Raw genomic sequence first — 19,457 nt, 5'->3', positions numbered from 1 at the left:
TCCTTGGGGGTCCCTGAGGCACAGGGGTGTTTCTATGATCACCAGTGTTTCAGCTATAGATTATTGATCCCCAACAAGCAGGTGTTGGGACTGGAGGCCCCTGGGAAGGAGGTCCCAGAGAACTTGAGAGGGTGGGTGGGGCTGAAATCTGTCCAGGAAGGGTTTCCTCTCCTGCCTCGGTCCTACAGCCTGACACTCACTACTGCTCTGCTATGAGCGAGAGGGTTGGAGGTGGTGCTGGAGGTGGGGTTGGGGTGTCCTTCAAACTAAAAACAGGAGCCTTCAACCTGAGGAAGGCCTACTTTGGATTGGGACAAGAACCATTCAGCCGGAAGCTATTGGAGGGACAGAGGATTGAGTAAGAGGCTCCAAGAAGGATGGTTCTACTCTGAGGGCCACTGGTCTCCTGAGGCTGGGCCCAGAGGGGTGACGTGGAGCCATAACTGAAAGAGCCATGTGTTATGGGTTCAATTGTGTCCCTACCCCTCAGTACCTCAGACGAGAAGTCCTCTCCCCTCAGTACCTCAGAATGTGACCTTATTTGGAAATATAGTCTTCACAGAGGTAATCAAGTTAAAACGAGGTCACAATGGTGGGCCCTAATCCAATATCACTGGTGTCCTTGTAAAAATGAGAAATGTGGACCCTGAGGCAGACACACAGAGGGACACAGGGAGCACATGGCCACCTACAAGCTGAGGAATGTTTGAGGCTATCAGAAGCTAGAAGAGAGACCTGAAACAGATCCTCTCACAGCACTGGGAAGGACCCAACTCTGCCCATCTTTGATTTTGTACTCCCAGCCTCCAGAACTGGGACCGAATGAATTTCCGTTTAAGCCAGCCAGTCAGTGGCACTTTGTTATGACAGCCCCGGGAAACAAATACACCGTGACTCATGGAAGGAGCCGAACCATCTTAGCAACTGGAAGGAGGCATTTGCTGTAGGCCAGGGTTACTGCTGAGGGCCGGGGCAATGGACTGCCCTGGGAGGTGAGGAAGGTGATATCAAGATGGGGCAGTGTGGCCTGAAGCCTAAAGCTCAGCAGCTGACGCTCGGGGGCCAGCAGAAACCCTGCTTTCTTCAGGAATGCTGTCTCCAAAGGACGCATCTGCTGTGGGAGAGGCAGAAGGAGCCTTCTCTCTGGAGGTGACCGTGAGGTCACAGTGCCCCACTCGCCACCCTGGGCCTCACAAAGAAAGTGGGCTACAAGAACTCCAAGTTCAGAGGAACCAGGCAGGCAGCTCCACTGAGCACCAAATGACTGCAAAAGCCCTTTTCTTAATCAATAGTATTTTATTGTCAGTTATAAATATTTTCCATTTGTCCCCTATTTACAGTTGCAAAATAGTTTATGATATTATACCATCACCCACCATTCGGCACCTTTCTATAAACTCCATGAAAATTGAATAGGAAATAAAAAGCTCTTTTGGGGGGGTCCCGCTAACCTGGTTCCCCCAGACTCAAACAACCCCCCAGACAGCAGGCAGCATTGCAGCAGGTGCTACACAGTAGCAAAGGGACGGGCGGGGGCGGCTCCCAGCAGGGTCAGGACGCCAGGCTCCTCAGGACGTTGGTGATGCTCCAGTGCTGGCCTGAGCACCTCTGCAGCACCAGCTGGAAGCCAAACTCCGAGTCGCTGTTCTCCTGCAGCTCCAGACAGCGCTTGGACTTGCGGTTCTGGATGGGGCCTCCCTGGGAGCCGGGGCAGAGAGTGGAGTCAGAGGCTATAGACGAAACAGGGGAATCTGGGGGGACCTCGGGCCTAGAGTTATCGGTGGGTCCAGATGCCTGGGGTCCAGAGAGGCTACGGGAGGTGTGGGGGCCAGCATTCCCATGCAGCCTCAGGCTGCCCTTCTCTGATGTGTTGGTCTCCTCCCTGAGACCGAACATGTGCCTTGGTTTTCTTCACAGGGCCCTAGTCCTTCGTTAGGACGGAGACACCCTGCCCCAACTTCCATCCACTTGCTGGGGTGTGGCATGCTGGTGTGCTCCCATAGCTCCCACCCTGGGGGCCAGGCCCTGGTCCCCATAGGCATGGGCTGGGGTCCTGCTCTGAAAAGTCTAGTTCCTTGGGACTCCCCTCCCCATGACTGGCCTGAATTTGACCACCACCAGAGGCCCAGGACCTCCTGCTTTCAGGGTCCATGTGCCCAAGTGGACCTCTAGAGTCATCAGCGTTGGTCTCCACCAAAGTCAGGCTCCTGGATATGTCTCCTAGGCCACTGGGCTCCCTCAGCCCTGGGCATGCATGGTTTTCCCCCATGCTACTGATGTTCTAGAATGTTCTGTAGCCATGCACACTCAGTTTATGCCTAAAGCCTCTTGAAGGAAGAGAGGTGTTGCTCCCCAGAGCAGCCCCATGGCAGCAAAGAGAAGCCCAATCAGTTTTATTTTAGTGAGGCCTTTGCAGAGCTCAGATACTCTGAGGCTGCTGGCTGTAAGCCTGAGCATCAGCCCGGACTATTTGAGTATCTTGGAGTTATACCAATTCTGCAGGCAGAATTGCTTGGGGTAGGTGGTGGTCCTTATAAGTGCACTCTTTGTAGCTTAATGGCACTTGAGTAGATGTTCAAACTCACCTTCTCCCCAGAATCTACTCCTCTTGTGTTTACCACCTCAGTTATAAATATTTTCCATAAATAATTTCCCCCAAAAGCAATAGCCAGGCATTCGTGTGGGAGACCTGGGCATTCTCACTGACACCTCTGCCTTCTCCCCAGCATCTGATTAGGCACCAAGTCCTGCCAATTCCACACCCCTCTTGCCTGGTGACTGTCCCCTTATTGCTATCACATCACAACCCTGCCTGCGTTCAGGCCACCATCTTCTGTCCCCTGGACAACTGCATCAGCCTCCTAGTTGACCCCCCTCTGACCTCCAGAGGCAGGGAAGAGTGATGTCTCTGAAATGACGTTTGGTCTAGAGGACAGAGCCCAAGTTCCTTAGCACAGGCCTTCATGGCCTCATCTCCTCCCTCAGCCCCCACACCTTTTGTGCAGCCACACCAAACTTCCTGCAGTTGTGTAAAGATTTCTGTATTATCAGGGTTCCTAGACATCAAGCAAGCCGTGTCCTGTGCTGGGGGTCCTTCTCCATGCTTCCGTAGCAGGCCAAGGCACAGTCACATTTCAAGGCTAAGCTCCTGCTCCATTTCTTCCAGAAGCCTCCTTATCTCTCACCTCAGCCCCTCCCACCTCTTCTCCTCCAGGCCACCCAGCTAGCGAGGTGCTATTCACCCGTGTTTTCACCGTGTTTTCTCTATTCGCCCAGCATGATTGAACAGTAGCGGAATTACTAGTTTACTTGTCTCGCCCCCCCCCCCCCCCAAACTGACAGCTCTATGTCTTATCAATTTCTGTGCCCTCAGCATCCAGCCAAAAGCCTGGTACATAACAGATGATCAGTAAATGTTGGCAGTCATGACCTGCATAGGTGAGGAGGGATGGGTCTCCAGACAGGGCTGCTGTGTTTCACAGGTGTTTCACTCTGGAGTGGCCCTGAGCAGGCCTGGCAGCAGGGGGAGGGGGGCCCCTGCCTCTTATGACTGCAGCCCACCCCCAGCTACATCCCATGCCCATTCCATTGAACAGCATGCTGGGAGAGGAGACCGCGAACTTCTTCTGAAAGGGGTCATCCCCAGTCAGCTACCACTATCCCCATGGTGATGGCTGACAGCTCAGAGAACATGAAGACTCAGTTCTCACAGCGACCTAGGAAACTGGCAGTATTTACCGCGGCTGGACACACGCATCTCCGAGACCCAACACTCCCACACTAGGTCTGTACCTAGCACAAATGCGTGCACCAGAGACAAGCACCTGAGTGCTTTCTTCAACATGATTTGTAAAAGCTCCAATCTGGAAACAACCCAAGTGCCCATCGATAGTAGAATGGATAAATAACTTGTGGTTAGTCACATAACGGAATATTGTACAGCATCACAAATATACAAACTAGAGCTCCACTCAATATGAATAAACCTAACAAATATCATGTTAGCAGAAGAAGCCAGATGAAGAACACATATATAATTCCACTTATATACACCCCCCAAACAGGCAAAATAGGACCATGGTGTTAGAGCCAGGATGGGGGTTATCTTTAAGGAGGGGGAAGAGGAAAAATGATTGACAGGAGGCAAGAGAGGGGCTCCTGGGATGCTGATGGTATGCTATTTCCTGACCTGGCTGGTGGCAATACAGGTGTTTGCTTTGCTTTAAACCACTGAGTTGAACATTTACATTTTGTGCATGTTTCTGTATGTATGTGTGCTATTCTTCAATTAAATAATTAAGACAAAAAAAATGCAGCTCCCTCAGAAGCGACCTTGAACAGTGGGTGAAGGAGGCAGGTAGTGAGAGACTGGATGGCAAAGGGGACCGGGGGTCTGTCTGTGCATGTGTTGGGGAGCAGGAAGAGAATTCCCAATTTCCAGTGGGTGGAAGATGGCCCAGCAAATTTCTTCTGGAACATTCAAGGGAAGAAAGCAGGTCTCTCCTGCTGTGCGCCTGAGGAGAGCCGTGACTCATTGCACCCAAGAGCAGAGAGACACCAGTGCAAAGAGGAAACCCAAACAGCAAGCTCATCTCTCACCCAGAGAGACACCGGCTGACTCAGGCCCTGAGGGGGCAGAGGAACAAGTGGCAGTGAGACAAGGGCTCAGAAAGGACCCTGCAGTCCGCATGTGGAGTTCACTCTGAAGGCCAACCCTCTTGCTCTAATCAGCAACCTGGGTGACCTCTACTTCGGCCTGGGGCCTCCAGCTTTGCTGGGCCTCCTCCAGGGGTGACTCACGTAGCCTCCTGAACCAGCACTTTCTTTTCCATGCTGCTCTGCCCAGGAGCATTCAACTCAAATCCTTGTCGTGGAGGCATCCAGCAGCGGGCCCCAGACTGTCCCCCTGAGGTTCCCACATGTGGGTCTGCTCCTGCTTCTCCACCCTTTCCCTTCCAATAGGGGAAGGTAGGGCTCATGTCCCCCGAGTTCCATGCCTTTCTAGTTTAAACTTCCACAAGGAACTGAGCAACAATTTTGTATAATTTTTCCAACCCGCCTGCTCTCCTTTGGACAAACTCCAGTTATTCTGTGTCACTCAGAACTGACTGCCAAGCAGAGGGCCACCACCTCATTTCCACTGGACAACAGACTCCTTCAACACAGCCAATGAATCAGTGCTTTCGGTGGCCACGCCATGCTCCTGGGCTGACGACAGCTTGATAGCTTCAAGTAGTCCACTTGGAAGCTGTGGGACCCCATTCTTTCCCTCAAAAGCTGGACTTGCGGACCCCGAGACATCCCTTGTGACACCTGCTCCAAGCAAGGCCAGCCCATGGCTCTGCCAGGCACAGGTTTCTGCCATTTCTGTTGCCATGGCCTGAGCGCACCTGTCGCCCACATCCGGGTTGGGCTGTGTCACTGCTGCTTCTTTGGCAGATGTGTGGCCAGGCTCCCCTGACCCTCCAACACTCCATCAGCTGGCGGCGTGCCAGACCCACGTCGCTAGGAGTGGAGCTCAGGCAGGGTGCGAATGAGACCAGCCCCACTCACTAATTCATGAGCTCTGCCGGCCTTTCTGGCAGTGAGATGGGAAGGGGCGGTGCTGACCTACGATGCTTCCTTCCTGGTTCTTAGCTGGTGGCCCCGGGTGAGCTGCTCTCCACTCTGGTTCCATTGTGTCTAGGACCAGATGGTCATTTCTGTCCTGACTACTGGAGGATGAGAGAAGGAGGAACGGGAAACCCTTCCATCAGCTACAAAACAACCAACGAGTGTGTATCAGGATGAGGGCTCCGGAAAAATTGCACAACAGGCAGAAAAGGGACCAGAGCAAGTGCCCATTCACTCTGCTGAAGATGGGCTTCTCAGAATCTCCTCAGGGGCTGGCCCGGGCCTGTGTGCCAGTGGCTGGGCTGCTTCCGTCAACCCTGGATCACTAAACTTGGGGAAACTGGTCCAAAACAGAGAAGGCGCAGTCTCTCCTTTCCTGCCACCACTCAGGCACATTCTAAGCCTTTCACAGGAGCGCCTTGCCAAGCCCAAGAGAGGGAGGAGTGTCTCTGAGAAGGAAAGCATTCCTTCAGAGACTCAAATGTGACATTTCCCAGACCCCATCCTGGCCCTCAGGACCCTGGAGACAGGAAGCGTCGTGACCCTGGGGCAGAAGCAGCCAGTGTGGCCTCTGGGAAGGATGTGGAAGAAACAGAGCGAGGCCAAGAGCAGTGCTGTGAAGGAGACACAACCTCAGTGAGAGCATCAGGGCCTGTCAGGGAGGGTGAAGCAGGCAGTCAAGGAGAACTTCCTCCCTAGAGGCTCCAAGAGGAGAATCTTCTAGAGCAGAAGAGTAAGGCCCGTGTGGAGGCCTCGCTGAGCAGCCCTGGTCAATGTCTTGGGAACATATCTGGGCTAGAGGAGGAGGAGGCAGGCCACTTTGGGTGAGGGAGCTAGCAGTGGCCACCGGTGCTGCCTCCCTCCTGTCCTCCTTCGCGGACCCCAGCCGCTCTCAGTGAATAATCTCTAGGCTCTCACCCTCTCTGGACAGATTCCATCCACCACAGTTGCAAAGGAGCCTTCCTTTCCTGCGGTCCATCCTTCCCTGGTGAGGTCAGCACACCCTGGGGAGCAGTCTGGTGCTGTGACTCTCCGTACCCCTCCCTGCAGGCTCTGCACTGAGATGGAACTAACAGCGGTTGCCACTGATTTCCCAGGCTCCCAGCACTGTGTCAAATGCTCCACATGCCCCGTCGCACGTATTCCTCATGATAACCCTGAGGGGTGGAGATGGTAATTGTCCACATTGTATAGAACTGGAGACTAGGGCTCAGAAAGGTTGGGACACGGGCCCAGGGTCACGTGGTCAGTAAACGGTAGAGACAGGCTGGGGGCCCCTGCCCCATTCACTGTTCCTCACTAGCATGTGTGACTAGGCCCACCACGTCATCTCTCCCACCCCATGCCTGTCTCGAGGCAGCGGACTAGACTGAGTTCTGCGGGTGCCTCGATGTCTGGGGCGGAGGAAGGTCACCTTCGTGGGCTTCAGGGGCTCTGCGGAGCCAGTTTGGGCTAGTTCTTTTGAGGGCTCGCTGCAGACTCATGATTCATCCATCTATTCATCCATCCATCAGATATTTAGTACCTACTGTGTGCCAGTTACTGTGTAACTCTAGGCCATGGAGAGTCAGGAGTGACTAAACAGGAACAGATCTTTTTCTGTAGACAAAGACTGAGCCTATATTCCAGGAGGGGGAGCAAACAGTCAGTTCTGTGGTGTGTTAGAGAGTGATCAGGCTGTGCACAAAAACGGACTGAATGCGAGCCCTTAAAATTCATACTGAAATCCTAATCCCCACTGTGATGATATTTGGAGGTGGGGCCTCTGGGAGGTAATTAGGTCATGAGGGTGGAGCCCTCATGAATTGGATTAGTGCCCTTTTAAGAAGAGACGCAAGAGAGATGCCTGTCTCCCTCTGCCATGTGAGGACGCAGTGAGAAAGGGAACACCTGCAACCCAGGAAGAGGGTTCTCAGCGGACACTATCTGCTGGCACCTTGATCTTGGACCTCCCAGGCTTCAGAACTGTGAGAAATAAATGTTTGTTGTGTAAGCCATTCAGTCGATGGTCTTTGTGTTCTAGCCTGAACGGCCTCAGACAAACCAGGTAAGAGAGTGGGGCCGGCGGGAGGCAGGCAGAAGAAAGAGGTGGCCAGGGTGATCGTCAACAAGAAGGGGAGAGTTGAGTGAAGACACAAAGGGGGAGAGAAGGTGGCCTAGGTGGGATCTGGGGGTAGTCCTATGCCCCAGAGCAAGGCTCTCGCACCAGCAGAGGCCTGGTGTGTTCAGAGAACAGCACAAAGACCAGCGTGGAGGCCGTTGGGCAGCGCGGGCGTGGGGTAGGAGTAGGAGTAGGAGTTAAGGCCCAAGAGGTTCTGTGAGGACTCAGTGAGGACTCACAGCCACTGAATGGACTTTGGCTTTTAATCTGGTAACAGGGCCATTGCAGGGTCGGACTGACATGCTAACCGGGCCACTCTGGCTGCTGTGTGAGGCATGGAGTGTTGGAGGAAGGAAGGAAGCCAGGATGCCTGTTTGCAGTCTCTTGTCCTCACAGCCCAGGCCCATCCAGCAGCCCCTGGGCCGGGCCCTGGGCTCTGAAGGGCTGGGGCTTGATGCAGATCCCCTGGCCAGCGCCACCGTCCATGGAGAGCACAGTTCCTTGGTTTACCAGTCCAGTCATCGAAATTATTTGTGTAATACATACACCAACAGGATCTGGAAACACACAATACTTTTAATTAAAGAATTTAAATAAGGGCAATTAAACCTGGCAGGAGAGATGCCGCAGCACACAGAGAGCTTAATTGGAATGGAAACTGAAGTAAATATGGAAAGAGCGTTACAAAAAATCGAAAGCTCAATGTATAGAATTAAGGAGGCTAATAATAATTCCTGGAGGTGCGTTCCCAGCCCCCAGCCTAGCTCTGGCTCCTTCTGGGCCTCTCTGGAGTAGTCACTTGGAAGGGCAAGAGAGGCCGTGTGGGCGGAAGCAAAGGAAGAGGGGCTCTGCTCCTGGCCTTGCCTCTGGCTCTTCCCACCGGACCCAGGGTCAGCAGCTCAGCTGCCCTGGGCCTTAGGCTTCTCATTTGCAGAAGGCCCGGAGAGCTGTGGGGCACTCAGATTTGTGTCTTGCCATGGGGCACTGATGATGTGTAGAGTGGGGCTCGTGGAGCCGTGGTCCACTGTGTAGCTGACCCCAGGTCACGCAGCATGCGCTTCCCCTCTGCTTTAGTTTCCCCAACTATGTGCCTGTGGCAGCTAGAGGTTTCCTAACTAGCCCAGTTCCTCCTGAGGGTGTAGGCTGGGTAAACAGATTAGACAGAGTCCCTGGAGGGCTCGCTTATCACAGATCACTTCTGGGCCTGTGATGGGGCCCAGAAAATGCCTTGTTAGGTTCCCGGGGGCTGCTGCCTCCAGTGCTGCTGGCTGGCTACCACAAACAAGCTGTCACAGTCTCAAGGAAGGGCTGGGCCTGGCTTGTCGCTTGCACTTGTGACCTCTGGAGCCTCTGGGCTGAGCTCAGGCTGGTCTCATGTTTACCACCAAAGTGTTTAGAGGAGGTTGTGTGGAGTGACTCCTGTATTCCGAAGTCTTCTCTGCTTATTTCAAAGCTCTCGTTCCACTTTCCTTTCTAATTAATTTTCCACGGCCAAATGGCCCAGTGCGTCTTGGGCTTTAAGCACAGTGGGCTTGGGAGTTTCCAGGTTAAATAGTTAATGATTAGTAATCAAATACTTCAAAGCATGGGTGGGATGTTAGCACTAGTTAAAGAAACTCTGAGATTAAGTCTTTTCATAGAGGAAAGCGGTCTTTATGTATTATGAATATTTAACACTAGATTTATTCAAGAAGTACTCTGGCATTTATCTTTTTTAAAGGAGACTCACCAGTGCCTGAGTGAGAGTCTGCCTGGGATTTGCTCTGAAGGTCCACTGGACCAAAGATGGGGTAATGGCAATCTCAAGTGCGGAAAAAAAAAAAAAAAAAAGGGTGAAAGTGGGTTGTGGAGATAGCAGGGTGGCTGGAAGGAGTTCGCTGAGGTGGCAGGAATCCAGCCAGTTCACACACGCCAGTGACTGGTTGGCAGGGAGACCCTAGCCCCAAACTCCCACTGCAGCCATTCACTGGTTTTCTAGAAGCAAGACAAAGAAAGGCGCCATGGTATGGTGGTTTAAAGCATAGATCCCAGAGGCAAAATTCCTAGATTTGTTCTTGGACAAATTAGTCTCTCTGTGCCTCAGTTTCCTCATCTGTAAAATGAGGATAATTAAAGTACCTACTAGCATTGTTGGGGGGAGTTAAGTAATATTTATAAGGCAGTTACAATACTATCTGGCACATAGGAATCACCATGTAAATTCGGTAAATAATTTTTAAAATCTTCGGTCTGAGTAGTGGGGATCTGAGCCATCACACCTGCTCCTGGCTCCTGATCTCTGTGGGATGAGCAGTGGGTGGGGGGGGCATGCTGACTGCCATAAACTAAACATCACAAACTTCCAGGGCCTACGCAAGGCTTTGTTAATCCATCAAAACTGGACAGTTCTACATTTGCCCCTTCATACGACACGGGAATGAAAAGGTGTTTTATTCCAGAGCCATAATGAAATACCAGATTATGGTCTTTTCAGTACAAAAGGTTCCTGAAGTCGGACTTCCTGACAGCGACTGGGAATCGGAATGGGAGAAAGTCAAGGACTCCTCCTCCTTGAGTGTGGGGAAATTCTTTGGCAGAATTAGCCGTGCTCCCTGGGAAATGTGCTCTGCAAATAGGTTCTTTTTTGAGTGGGTTACTCATCTTGCATCAAATTATCAAATTATACCCCACAAATCAGAGCCAATTATCCTGGACAGGCAGGCTTGGCTCTACACTCAGCTCTCTTCCGGGCAGTCTCCTCATACTCTCGAAAATGTCTTCTCTCCTGGCATTAATAGACATCTCTGTTGTTATCCGTGATGTCCCTCATGTGGAAAATGCATAAATGCTTTGCAGAGAACGAGGCAAGCATAGGGGCTCAGGTGTGGGGACAGCCTACCAGTGGGAACGCTGATCTATGTGTTCTTGGACCCCCAGATGGACCTTGCTAATGTTTCCATCGAAGGACTCAACAGCCAAGGGGAGTGACGGCAACCCCCACAGTATGAGAGCAGCATGAGATATAGTCTGGATACCCTGACATTTCGTCAAAGCCTCCTGTTTTAAAAAATATTCATACAGGGGCTCCTGGGTGGCTCAGTCGGTCGGGCAACTGACTTCAGCTCAGGTCATGATCTCATGGTCTGTGGGTTCGAGCCCCGCGTTGGGCTCTGTGCTGACAGCTCAGAGCCTGGAGCCTGCTTCAGATTCTGTGTCTCCCTCTCTCTCTTCTCCTCCCCTGCTTGTGTTATATCAAAAATAAATACATACTAAAAAATTTAAAAAAATTCATACAAATTTGTGTTCACCCTGCTCTACCTAGTATGCATATTTGTTTTAGTATAAAGCATTTCCATCCCCTTCCTTCAAACCTGAAGTTATAGGAAGAAGTACATATTTACTGTATAATTTAGAGTACCCCACATAACACAGTTAGGATGCACCACCACCTAAAAGTGTTATTTGTAGGAACTAGGGATTTCTCCAGCTAAGCAGGGCCCTTTGACTATTATGCTGAAATGTCCTTTTGCAGTGTGCACGCATGTGTGTAAGGGGAGTCATCAGTGGTAAACTTTTGTTCGTCTTACAGTCTCCCACAGACCTAGCTCAAGACCTGGTGCACAGGAGGCCTCTGGTTAGTTTTTGTGAATTTCTGAAAAAAAAAAAAAAAAAAAAACTGCTTCATTTGATTAACAGCACGTTGGGTGACTCCTCTGTCTCATTTTCCATGAGGTGCTAGAGATGTTGGAAGTGTAAGACAGTCGTGCCCTCCCGTGTATTGGTTGATGGATGAGAGGAGTGTGGAGTGACCTAATGGAAAAACAGTTGCACACAGTGGGATGAAGATGGCCGTTGTGCAAGGAGTTCGGCTCATTTTCAAACTTGTGGTGCTTTTTATTGAGGCAGGCCCAGGGAACCTTCCAGGTGGGGAAGCCCTCCTCAGGGCTTGCTGTCTAAATTTAGCTTAGAATTACAGAATTTTGGGTTTGGCAGGCCCTTCAAGCCATCCAGTGCAAATCCACTGAGAGCTGCAGAGCCTTAGATGGCCTGCTGCATGGTCCCCGGAGCCCCTGGATCTTCCCTGAACCGCCAACCTCATGTCTGGACAACTCGGACTAGGAGAAAGCTGCTCTATAAATCGTCCCGGACTCGCCAGTCTTCCCTCAGAACCAATAGGACAAGACTGCTTTCCTGTGGGTAGGGCAGCCCTTCAGCTTTGAGAAGGCAGAGCTAAGGTGCTTCTGGTCTCTCTGGTCCAACAGCCTGCAATTCCTTCAACCATGCGTTCAAATAGATAGGTAGAATTTAAGGAAGTTGGACCTTAGAAGACACACATCATGTGGCAAGAATCCCTGTAAGAATATTTTAAAGAGAGGGATGCAGCCTTTGTGTAACCATTCACAATAATGGTAATGGCGGAAGAGTGGCATCTCATTACCATGGAGAGGCAGTCTATCGCGTCACTTGGCAGGTCTGGCCACAAAGTTCTCTGGAGCAACTGGATATTTGCGTACCTCTCTCCTTCTATTGGCATGGGGCTCATTGACCAAATGCCTCTTTCACTAACCTTTCATCACCAAATCCCAGAATCCCCCCAAATCTCAGTATGTAGGGTACTCTCAGAAGACTGAAAGTCCTATAATTTATAGGTAACACTTTAGGAGAGTCTTTAAACCAGGAGGAGTCACAAGCTAGAGAATCACAGAAGGCAATGACTACTATTTCCCGTGTTCACAAAATTTCTTCATGTGCTGATGTGGGAAATGCTGGCTGTCTAGAGACAGGTGCGTCACTTGAGAGGGACAACTCTGGCTGCCCTGTTCTTCAGACAGAAACCCAGAGCCTAGAGTGGTCCTGGGTTAATAATACCCCTTCACAATTCCCTCCTTTTCATCCATCACTACTTCCAACAGACTGATGCAGTGTCTCTCAAAATCCACCCCCACCCCACCCCCCCACCCTCCCGCCCAGCTGCCTGGACCTACGCCCTCATGGTGATTGAGTCTGCCCCATCTCTCATGGGAATGATGGAACAGCCCCCTAACTTGCTTCCATGTCTCTTTTTTTCTAATCCACCCTGAACTCTGCTACCAGAGGGGTTCAGACCCCATCGTGGCAATCCACTGCTTAAAACTTCCTCCGGTTCCTCCCTCTGCTTTTAAGGTGAAGTCCAACTTGTTGGCCTGGCTTTCACCGATCACCACTATCTGCACCCAAACTGACCCTTGTGTCTGAGCTCTCTCATGCCTCTTTGGAGGTTCCAAATTCCACCCATAACAACACTGGATTTGCATTCTTCAGACATACTCTGTTTTTTCTTGCCTTTGCCCAGGCTGAGCCTCTACATGGGATGTTCTCCCTTTTTACACCTGGGAACTGTCCTACAACTTTCAAGATCCAGATCAAACGAGTCTCGAATGTGAAGCCATCCTTGAGCCCGTCACCCCAGGGTCCCAGAACATCATACATCCCTCATTTCTGGTCTCGTCATGCATTTTATTGCGTGTTTATATGCTCATGAGCTCCTCCAGGGCAGAGGCTGGCTCTGTTTCATATCTGCATCCCTCCTGCCCAACCCCCATGCTCAATAAATGTTTGATGAATAACTGAAGGAAAGAATGTTCATCATCAGAAAATTGCTCATCAGAGCCCTGTACATCAGTGTTGCCAAGAGATGTTTCATCAAATGTGGTTTCTCAGTGTCAGTATCTAATGCTGTCCTGATTCATCCTGAAGCATCAGAAATGCAGAAGTGCTTGCAGGGGATAGAAGAAAGGCATTTTATTTGTTAAACAGAAAATCAGGGTATGAGATGGAACACTAAGATATGCAAATGCCTATCTTCTTTGTAGGAGAACCTGAGAGAATCGTGCTGGATTATTTTGAAATTAATTCAGCCTGAGTGTCTGTGGAGTTTAAATGCAGCCCTCAGGAGAGTAAATAATGCAGAATGTGAAACCGGAAAGGAGATTGGAGATGCACCAGTAAAAGGTCCTTTCAGCCCAACTTCTGCACCAGATCATTCTAGTTGGTAGGATACCCATGTAATTTGCAAAGATTAAAACCTGTTGCAAGAAAAGTAGCCCAAGAACACGATTTAATCACGTAAGAGGCTTCCAGCTTCCTCTGGCCTTGTCAACAGTAGTTCCTAACCAGCGAGAGCTTGTGGACAGATTCCGGTTGCTTGATAAACATCAATCATTTTGCATTAAACAAAAAATTCACATATGTTAATCTTTAAATATCAGGCAAGAGTGGCTGCTCTGGGTTTGCAAATGAGGGATTTAAAAATATTATTTCCAGGGGCGCCTGGGTGGCGCAGTCGGTTAAGCGTCCGACTTCAGTCAGGTCACGATCTCGCGGTCCGTGAGTTCGAGCCCCGCGTCGGGCTCTGGGCTGATGGCTCAGAGCCTGGACCCTGTTTCTGATTCTGTGTCTCCCTCTCTCTCTGCCCCTCCCCCGTTCGTGCTCTGTCTCTCTCTGTCCCAAAAAAATAAATAAACGTTAAAAAAAAAAAAAAAATTTAAAAATATTATTTCCAAACAGTTCCCCTCGGTAGAAAGATCAAAGATGTGACTGCCAAACCACCCTGGGAGTTAATTAGATATATATGTAAGTGGCTGAAAATTGCCCAGGCTCCAGGATTCCACATTCCAATATGGCCTGCTTTGCCGGTCACTGTGTCCTTTCAAGTAGGAACCACATGGGGCTGCCTGTTCAAGGCCATGTGCTGAGATGAGAAAAGGAAAGAGCTAGATTTGGGGGTGTCTTTGCCTTGAGTATGTCCATTTTAGGGGGGGATGTTCCTTTCTCTGCCCCGGTCAGGGATGGACAGATGAGATGAAGGCCAGCCAGGGGCACCCAGGCATCTGGGACTGGAGATGGAGAGAGGAGTCACTTCAGCCTGAGACCTTGGGGGCATGTCTGTCTATGAGGGTTGGAAACAGGCGGAGGTGCCTGTGTGGGGGGCTGGGATATGAAGCAGCCTGTGTTTGGATGCAACCAGCCTGTTTGAACTCCGGCTCCATCCTTCAGGCCCTATGATCTTGGCCAGGTGACTTCATCTCGTTTTGTCCCAATTGGGATGGAGTTGCTATGTTTATGAACACTGCACTTCATGAGGTTGGACGCAGCGGAGCTGAGGAGCTCTGTGTCCCTGGTGGTTCTGGACCTTTTCGGAGGAGCAAGGCTTCCAAAGAGGCCAGGGAGCTCACTTCAGTTCAACAACACTCATATCCTGGTGACACCAAGTCTCCAGTGTGGCAGGTGAGTGGCTGGGCCATGACCTCCAGGGGCTATTCCGGGGCTGCCCGGGGCCGCTTTCCCTCCTCCCCGTGAGCTGAAGCAGCATGTTCAACTATTAGAGGACTCCCAGCCACACGTGTCAATCTGCCTGACCCACAACCACCAGAAGCTGCGCATCTCGGTTCAGCCTCAGACCTTGCCCTGAGAGGGGATCTCGGTGGCCAGACAGGGCCATAAGGACCCTGGGGCCACTCACAGAGGAGAGGGAGGAGGGAACAGCTAAATGTTCAGACTGCATTTCTGCCTCCTGCTGGCTCTTCTTCCCGCCTCTCTCCCCCTTCTAGAAGCTCCCCTTCCCATTCAGCCTCACAATCTCTGCCACAGGGGCATTCAAAAGCCCACACCTACCCATGCCAGTCCCCTGCCGCACATCTTCCTGCCCACAGGCTCAAGTCCAGGCTCATGTGCAGCTACTCCCCGCCCCCCGTGCCGTCCAGGCCCCACCACCCCTGACTATCCGCAGCTCTCTGAACACAGCCGGGGTTTGATGCTTCACGGCTTCTGCACATGCTGTTCCCTTTCCCTGGAATGCCCTTCACTATCTTCATGTGGAGCACACTCCTACACATTCTTCAAGGTTCAAGCTAAGTGCTGTCTCTTCTGAAAAGCCAGCAGCCCTGGTCTGGCTCCCTACCCGCCATCTTCCTGGACAGTTTCTTCAACATTCCCAGGAGGAAGCTGAGCTCATGGGCCCAGCAGGCTTGGCTGAAGGCAGCAGAGAATGGCCTGAGGTGAGCCCCTGCCCAGCCTCCCTAGATGGTATGATGTCCACTTCACCCCAGCAAAGTCAGCCCCACGCATCTCCACAGGGATATGTGTCCATTTCCCTCTGTTGCCTCCAGTCTGCAGGCCGATTTTGCACCTAGCCTGAGCTGGGAAACACCAGCCAGCAAGCACACATCCAGCCTTCCTCCCTCACCACATGCCTCCAGCCCTCTCTCTGCCTGAGGAGAAATACAGCCCCATCCCGTGTCACTCAGACCTAGACACCTGGCAGGGGACAGTGACAAAGGCTACCGCTGGGCAGAGTGTGGGGTCAGAAAAAGTGCTTCAGTGAGAGAGAGGGAGGCGGGAGGAAGATGTGCCCCATATTCTCAAACCTCAGCCCTGACCCTGACCTTCTTCCCGGTGGCCACTACTAAGTAAAAAGGAGAACCTGAAATAGTTCGCGGATAGTACCCAACATGAACACGTTGGGCATGTTATTTACCGTCTTTGTGTCTCATTTTCTTCATGGTACCTACATGCAGCTGTTTGGAGGAATAGATAAGCGAATACACGCCCCGTGCTTAGAAGTTCTGGCACAGAGTAAGCACTGTATGAAGGCTGGCTGCTATTCTTACCGGGACAGACTATTACAGTTCACCACACAGGAAGGAGCACGGCAGGAGCCACCAGTCCTGGTGCACCATATTCCCTCTCAGGGAGCCCCATACATTATGCAGGCCCAGCCGGGACTCGGAGCTGCCCCACACATCTCCCACCTGCCCTTGGAAGTGCTCCCATTTGGCTCCCTGTGCTGCTCCCCAGCCATCTGCTTTCCTGGGGGGGTCACAAAGCCCTTGTCTGGACTCTGGCTCCTGCTTTCTGAGTAGCCCTTAAATCTATGGCCTTGTTTCGAAGTCAGTATTGACCTTCCTCACTCATTCAGGACCCAACTCAGTCCTCTGGATGCACACACCCAGATCACGGATCAAAGGTTCCCCTACCCATAGAATATGATGCAGCCGGGACCTGTCCTGCCCCCTCTCGCCCCCCCTCCCACCACGGGGAGAGTAACTGCCAGTCCCTTCCAGTGCCCACCAGCTTCCTCCTCCCCAGGGTGGCAGCAGCTTGCTGGGAGGCTGAGTCAGGGTCTCTTCTACTCGGTCCCACGAATACACCTATTCCCTTTCTGACTTCCCTGGAAGCTTCTACCATATACAGTCCTCCGATGCCTTAGAAGCCCGTGGGCCCCCTCGCTTCCTGTTCTGAACACTTCTGCTGCACTGCCTGGGAGGTGGGTGTCCCTACCTGTGGGGGAAAACTGGCCCTAACTTAGTGGAATCCTGGGGGCTGGGAGCCTCTGAGCTGAGGCCCAGGTCCTCTTCAAAGCTGAATCATGGTGGGCCACCCCAACTGGGCATCTTGATCCTTGGACATCATTTTGTAACTGGGCTAATGGAGAGCCGGAAGTCAAATATGGGCCTCAGAACTGATGGAGGCTTAATACGGGAATGCCTCCTGTTCACCATTGTACACACTGCCCTTTGAGGAAGCCTCCTCCCCTAGAGTGAGCCCATTCTGGGAGGAAGGCAGAGCAGGGCACAGACCAGAGGTGCCTCGGCACTGTCTATACCTGGGACACTGGGCTTCATCCCAGGAGATAGGGCGTGTGGAGAGGAAATGTGAGAGTTTAAAGACAGAGAGGCCTAAATCTAACTTCCAGCCCTGATCCTTACTGTGTGACTTTGGGCACATGACTTCCCTCTCTGAGCCTATCTCCATGTATCTACAAATTAAACAAAACGATAATAAAACAACAATAACAACCACAACAACAATTCCCCTTTTAGCGCCAATATCAGGAGCCAATGAGCTAATGTACATAAAATGTCTGGCACATAGTCAGTGCCCAGTAAATCCCGGGAGTCCCAGCCTCCCTGTTGCCACCATGTCCCTTTCCTCCTTGTCTCCTCCCACATGCTCCCTGGCCCCTTAGACCTTCTCCCCGCTCTGCTTTCCTGCTGCCCTTCATGGGGGCTCTGAGGCTGTTACCTGAGAGAACTGCCAGTGAAGCTTCATTCTCTTGGCTTTGGCATAACTGCACTCGATGAGCCGTGGCCGACTGTTGACATCCACCAGGCACCGGTTGTCATCATCGTCAACCGTGGGGCTCAGGATGCCCACGTGGATCTGCTGACTGCTCGTGTAGTACACGTTCTGGGGGTGGGGGAAGATTGTGGTTAAAATGCAGTGGCTAGAGAGATGGGGGGCGGCCAGTGGGGATTCTCCCTGGCAGCTAGTGAAGAGAGCACAGTCCAGCGGTCTTCAAGTTATTTTCTACTGCAACAGGCAAGAAGAGGAAACCCTTTAACATCACGATCCAGGATAGTATCTGGTCCACATGTGTAACTGAAACAAAATTTTCAGGAAATAAAACTTATTCTTACCATATGCAATGCAATCTGATATTTTCTATTCTATTCTTTCAGTGAAAAGCATTGGTCATAACCTTTCAAATAGATTTCACCACCCACAGTTTAAAAAGCATGGCTTGAATCCATTATTTGCAGGCTTGCTGACTTCCTCTCTCCATAAATATCTTGTGCAAGATACTGTGGTTGGCCAGTAGATAAAGAGAAAAGACCTGTGCCATGCCTTAGGGAGTTCAGAGTCCTATAAAACATGATTTCCATCTAGACTAAGACTGTGTAGACCAAGGATTGGCAAACTTTTTCTTAAAGGGCCAGGTGGCAAGTAATTTTGGCTTTGCAGTGTGTTGGGAGGTCCTGAAGACCACTCCCAGGTTTGAAGATTTGATAGGGCTTACAAGACTCAGCACATATTTGTACTCACAGCTGTGAATTATTTTAGTAAAAGGATACAAATCATATTGGCAAAGGGAAAAGGCACCTGGGGCAAAGCCTGGGGGAAACCAGGTGGAAGTTTCCAAAGGTACTCTCCTAGTGGTCACAAGGATACACTTAATTCCCCCAGCAAGGAGCTGAGACAACACGTGCGAGACGTTTTCTACCTGGAAAGTTCTTAGAGACTCAGCTGGGCTTTTTTATCAGAGCTGGTCACGTACACAGCCTCTGCCTGGCACATACCAAAATTCCAGATTCCCAGAAGGAAAGCATGTGTTAGCACAAACTGTACATTGCTTGTACAGTCTGGTTAGGCATAGTGAACCACTCTTATAGATCTGGGGATGGTGGGAACCTCCTGAAATCCAAGTTCCAAGCAGGCCCTTCAAAGGACAGCAGTCAGCCCCACTGTGTTAACTCTTTTCTGCACAGAAGGCCATACAGTCTGAAAACTCAACTCTGCCATTGTAGCAGGAACACAGCCACAGACAATACGTGAATGAATGGCCGTTAGGAGAATGCTTCAATTACAAAAATAAGGGGTGTGCCATGGGCCGTAGTTTCCTGGCTCTGGTCTAGAAGAAAGCCACAAGACCCTTGGCCTTCCAAGTTTCCAGTCTCTTCCCTCAACCTTCAGTCATGGTTCCAAAGAAAAGGGCTCTGAGGGAGAAGTCATAAGGTTCTGTGAGTTTTTCTCTTCATATTACTAAAGAAATGAACACCCCCACTTAAGATTAGGCCCCAGGGGCAAATTGAGATACTACATTTCTTTGCTTTAGGTTAGAGTTCAGGGTGAGCCCTCTTGTTATCTTCATACATTAAAACATTCTTACTGGTAAATATTTTTGATTAATTCCAAATGAGAATATAAAGCATTTCTTGTTTTAGTA

General features: G+C 51.0%; 1 protein-coding gene across 2 annotated transcripts in view; it reads right to left on the bottom strand.

The window, feature by feature from the left end:
- Positions 1 to 1,276: 1,276 nt before the first annotated feature.
- The window catches only part of GALNT18 (polypeptide N-acetylgalactosaminyltransferase 18), a 355,336-nt gene continuing 337,155 nt past the window's right edge, over positions 1,277 to 19,457 (bottom strand). For both annotated transcript variants that reach the window (XM_040456863.1, XM_040456864.1), the window contains 2 exons: positions 17,756 to 17,920; positions 1,277 to 1,698 (listed from right to left, as the gene is read on the bottom strand). In XM_040456863.1, the coding sequence (XP_040312797.1) occupies positions 1,552 to 1,698; positions 17,756 to 17,920 (312 nt within the window). In that variant the 3' untranslated portion in view covers positions 1,277 to 1,551. The remainder of the gene's footprint in view (positions 1,699 to 17,755; positions 17,921 to 19,457) is intronic.

The sequence above is a fragment of the Herpailurus yagouaroundi genome, unplaced genomic scaffold (genome assembly GCF_014898765.1).
Source record: "Herpailurus yagouaroundi ecotype Mexico unplaced genomic scaffold, PumYag 218, whole genome shotgun sequence".
NCBI classification, from domain to species: domain Eukaryota; kingdom Metazoa; phylum Chordata; class Mammalia; order Carnivora; family Felidae; genus Herpailurus; species Herpailurus yagouaroundi.
This window is presented reverse-complemented; position numbering and strand designations above follow the sequence as displayed.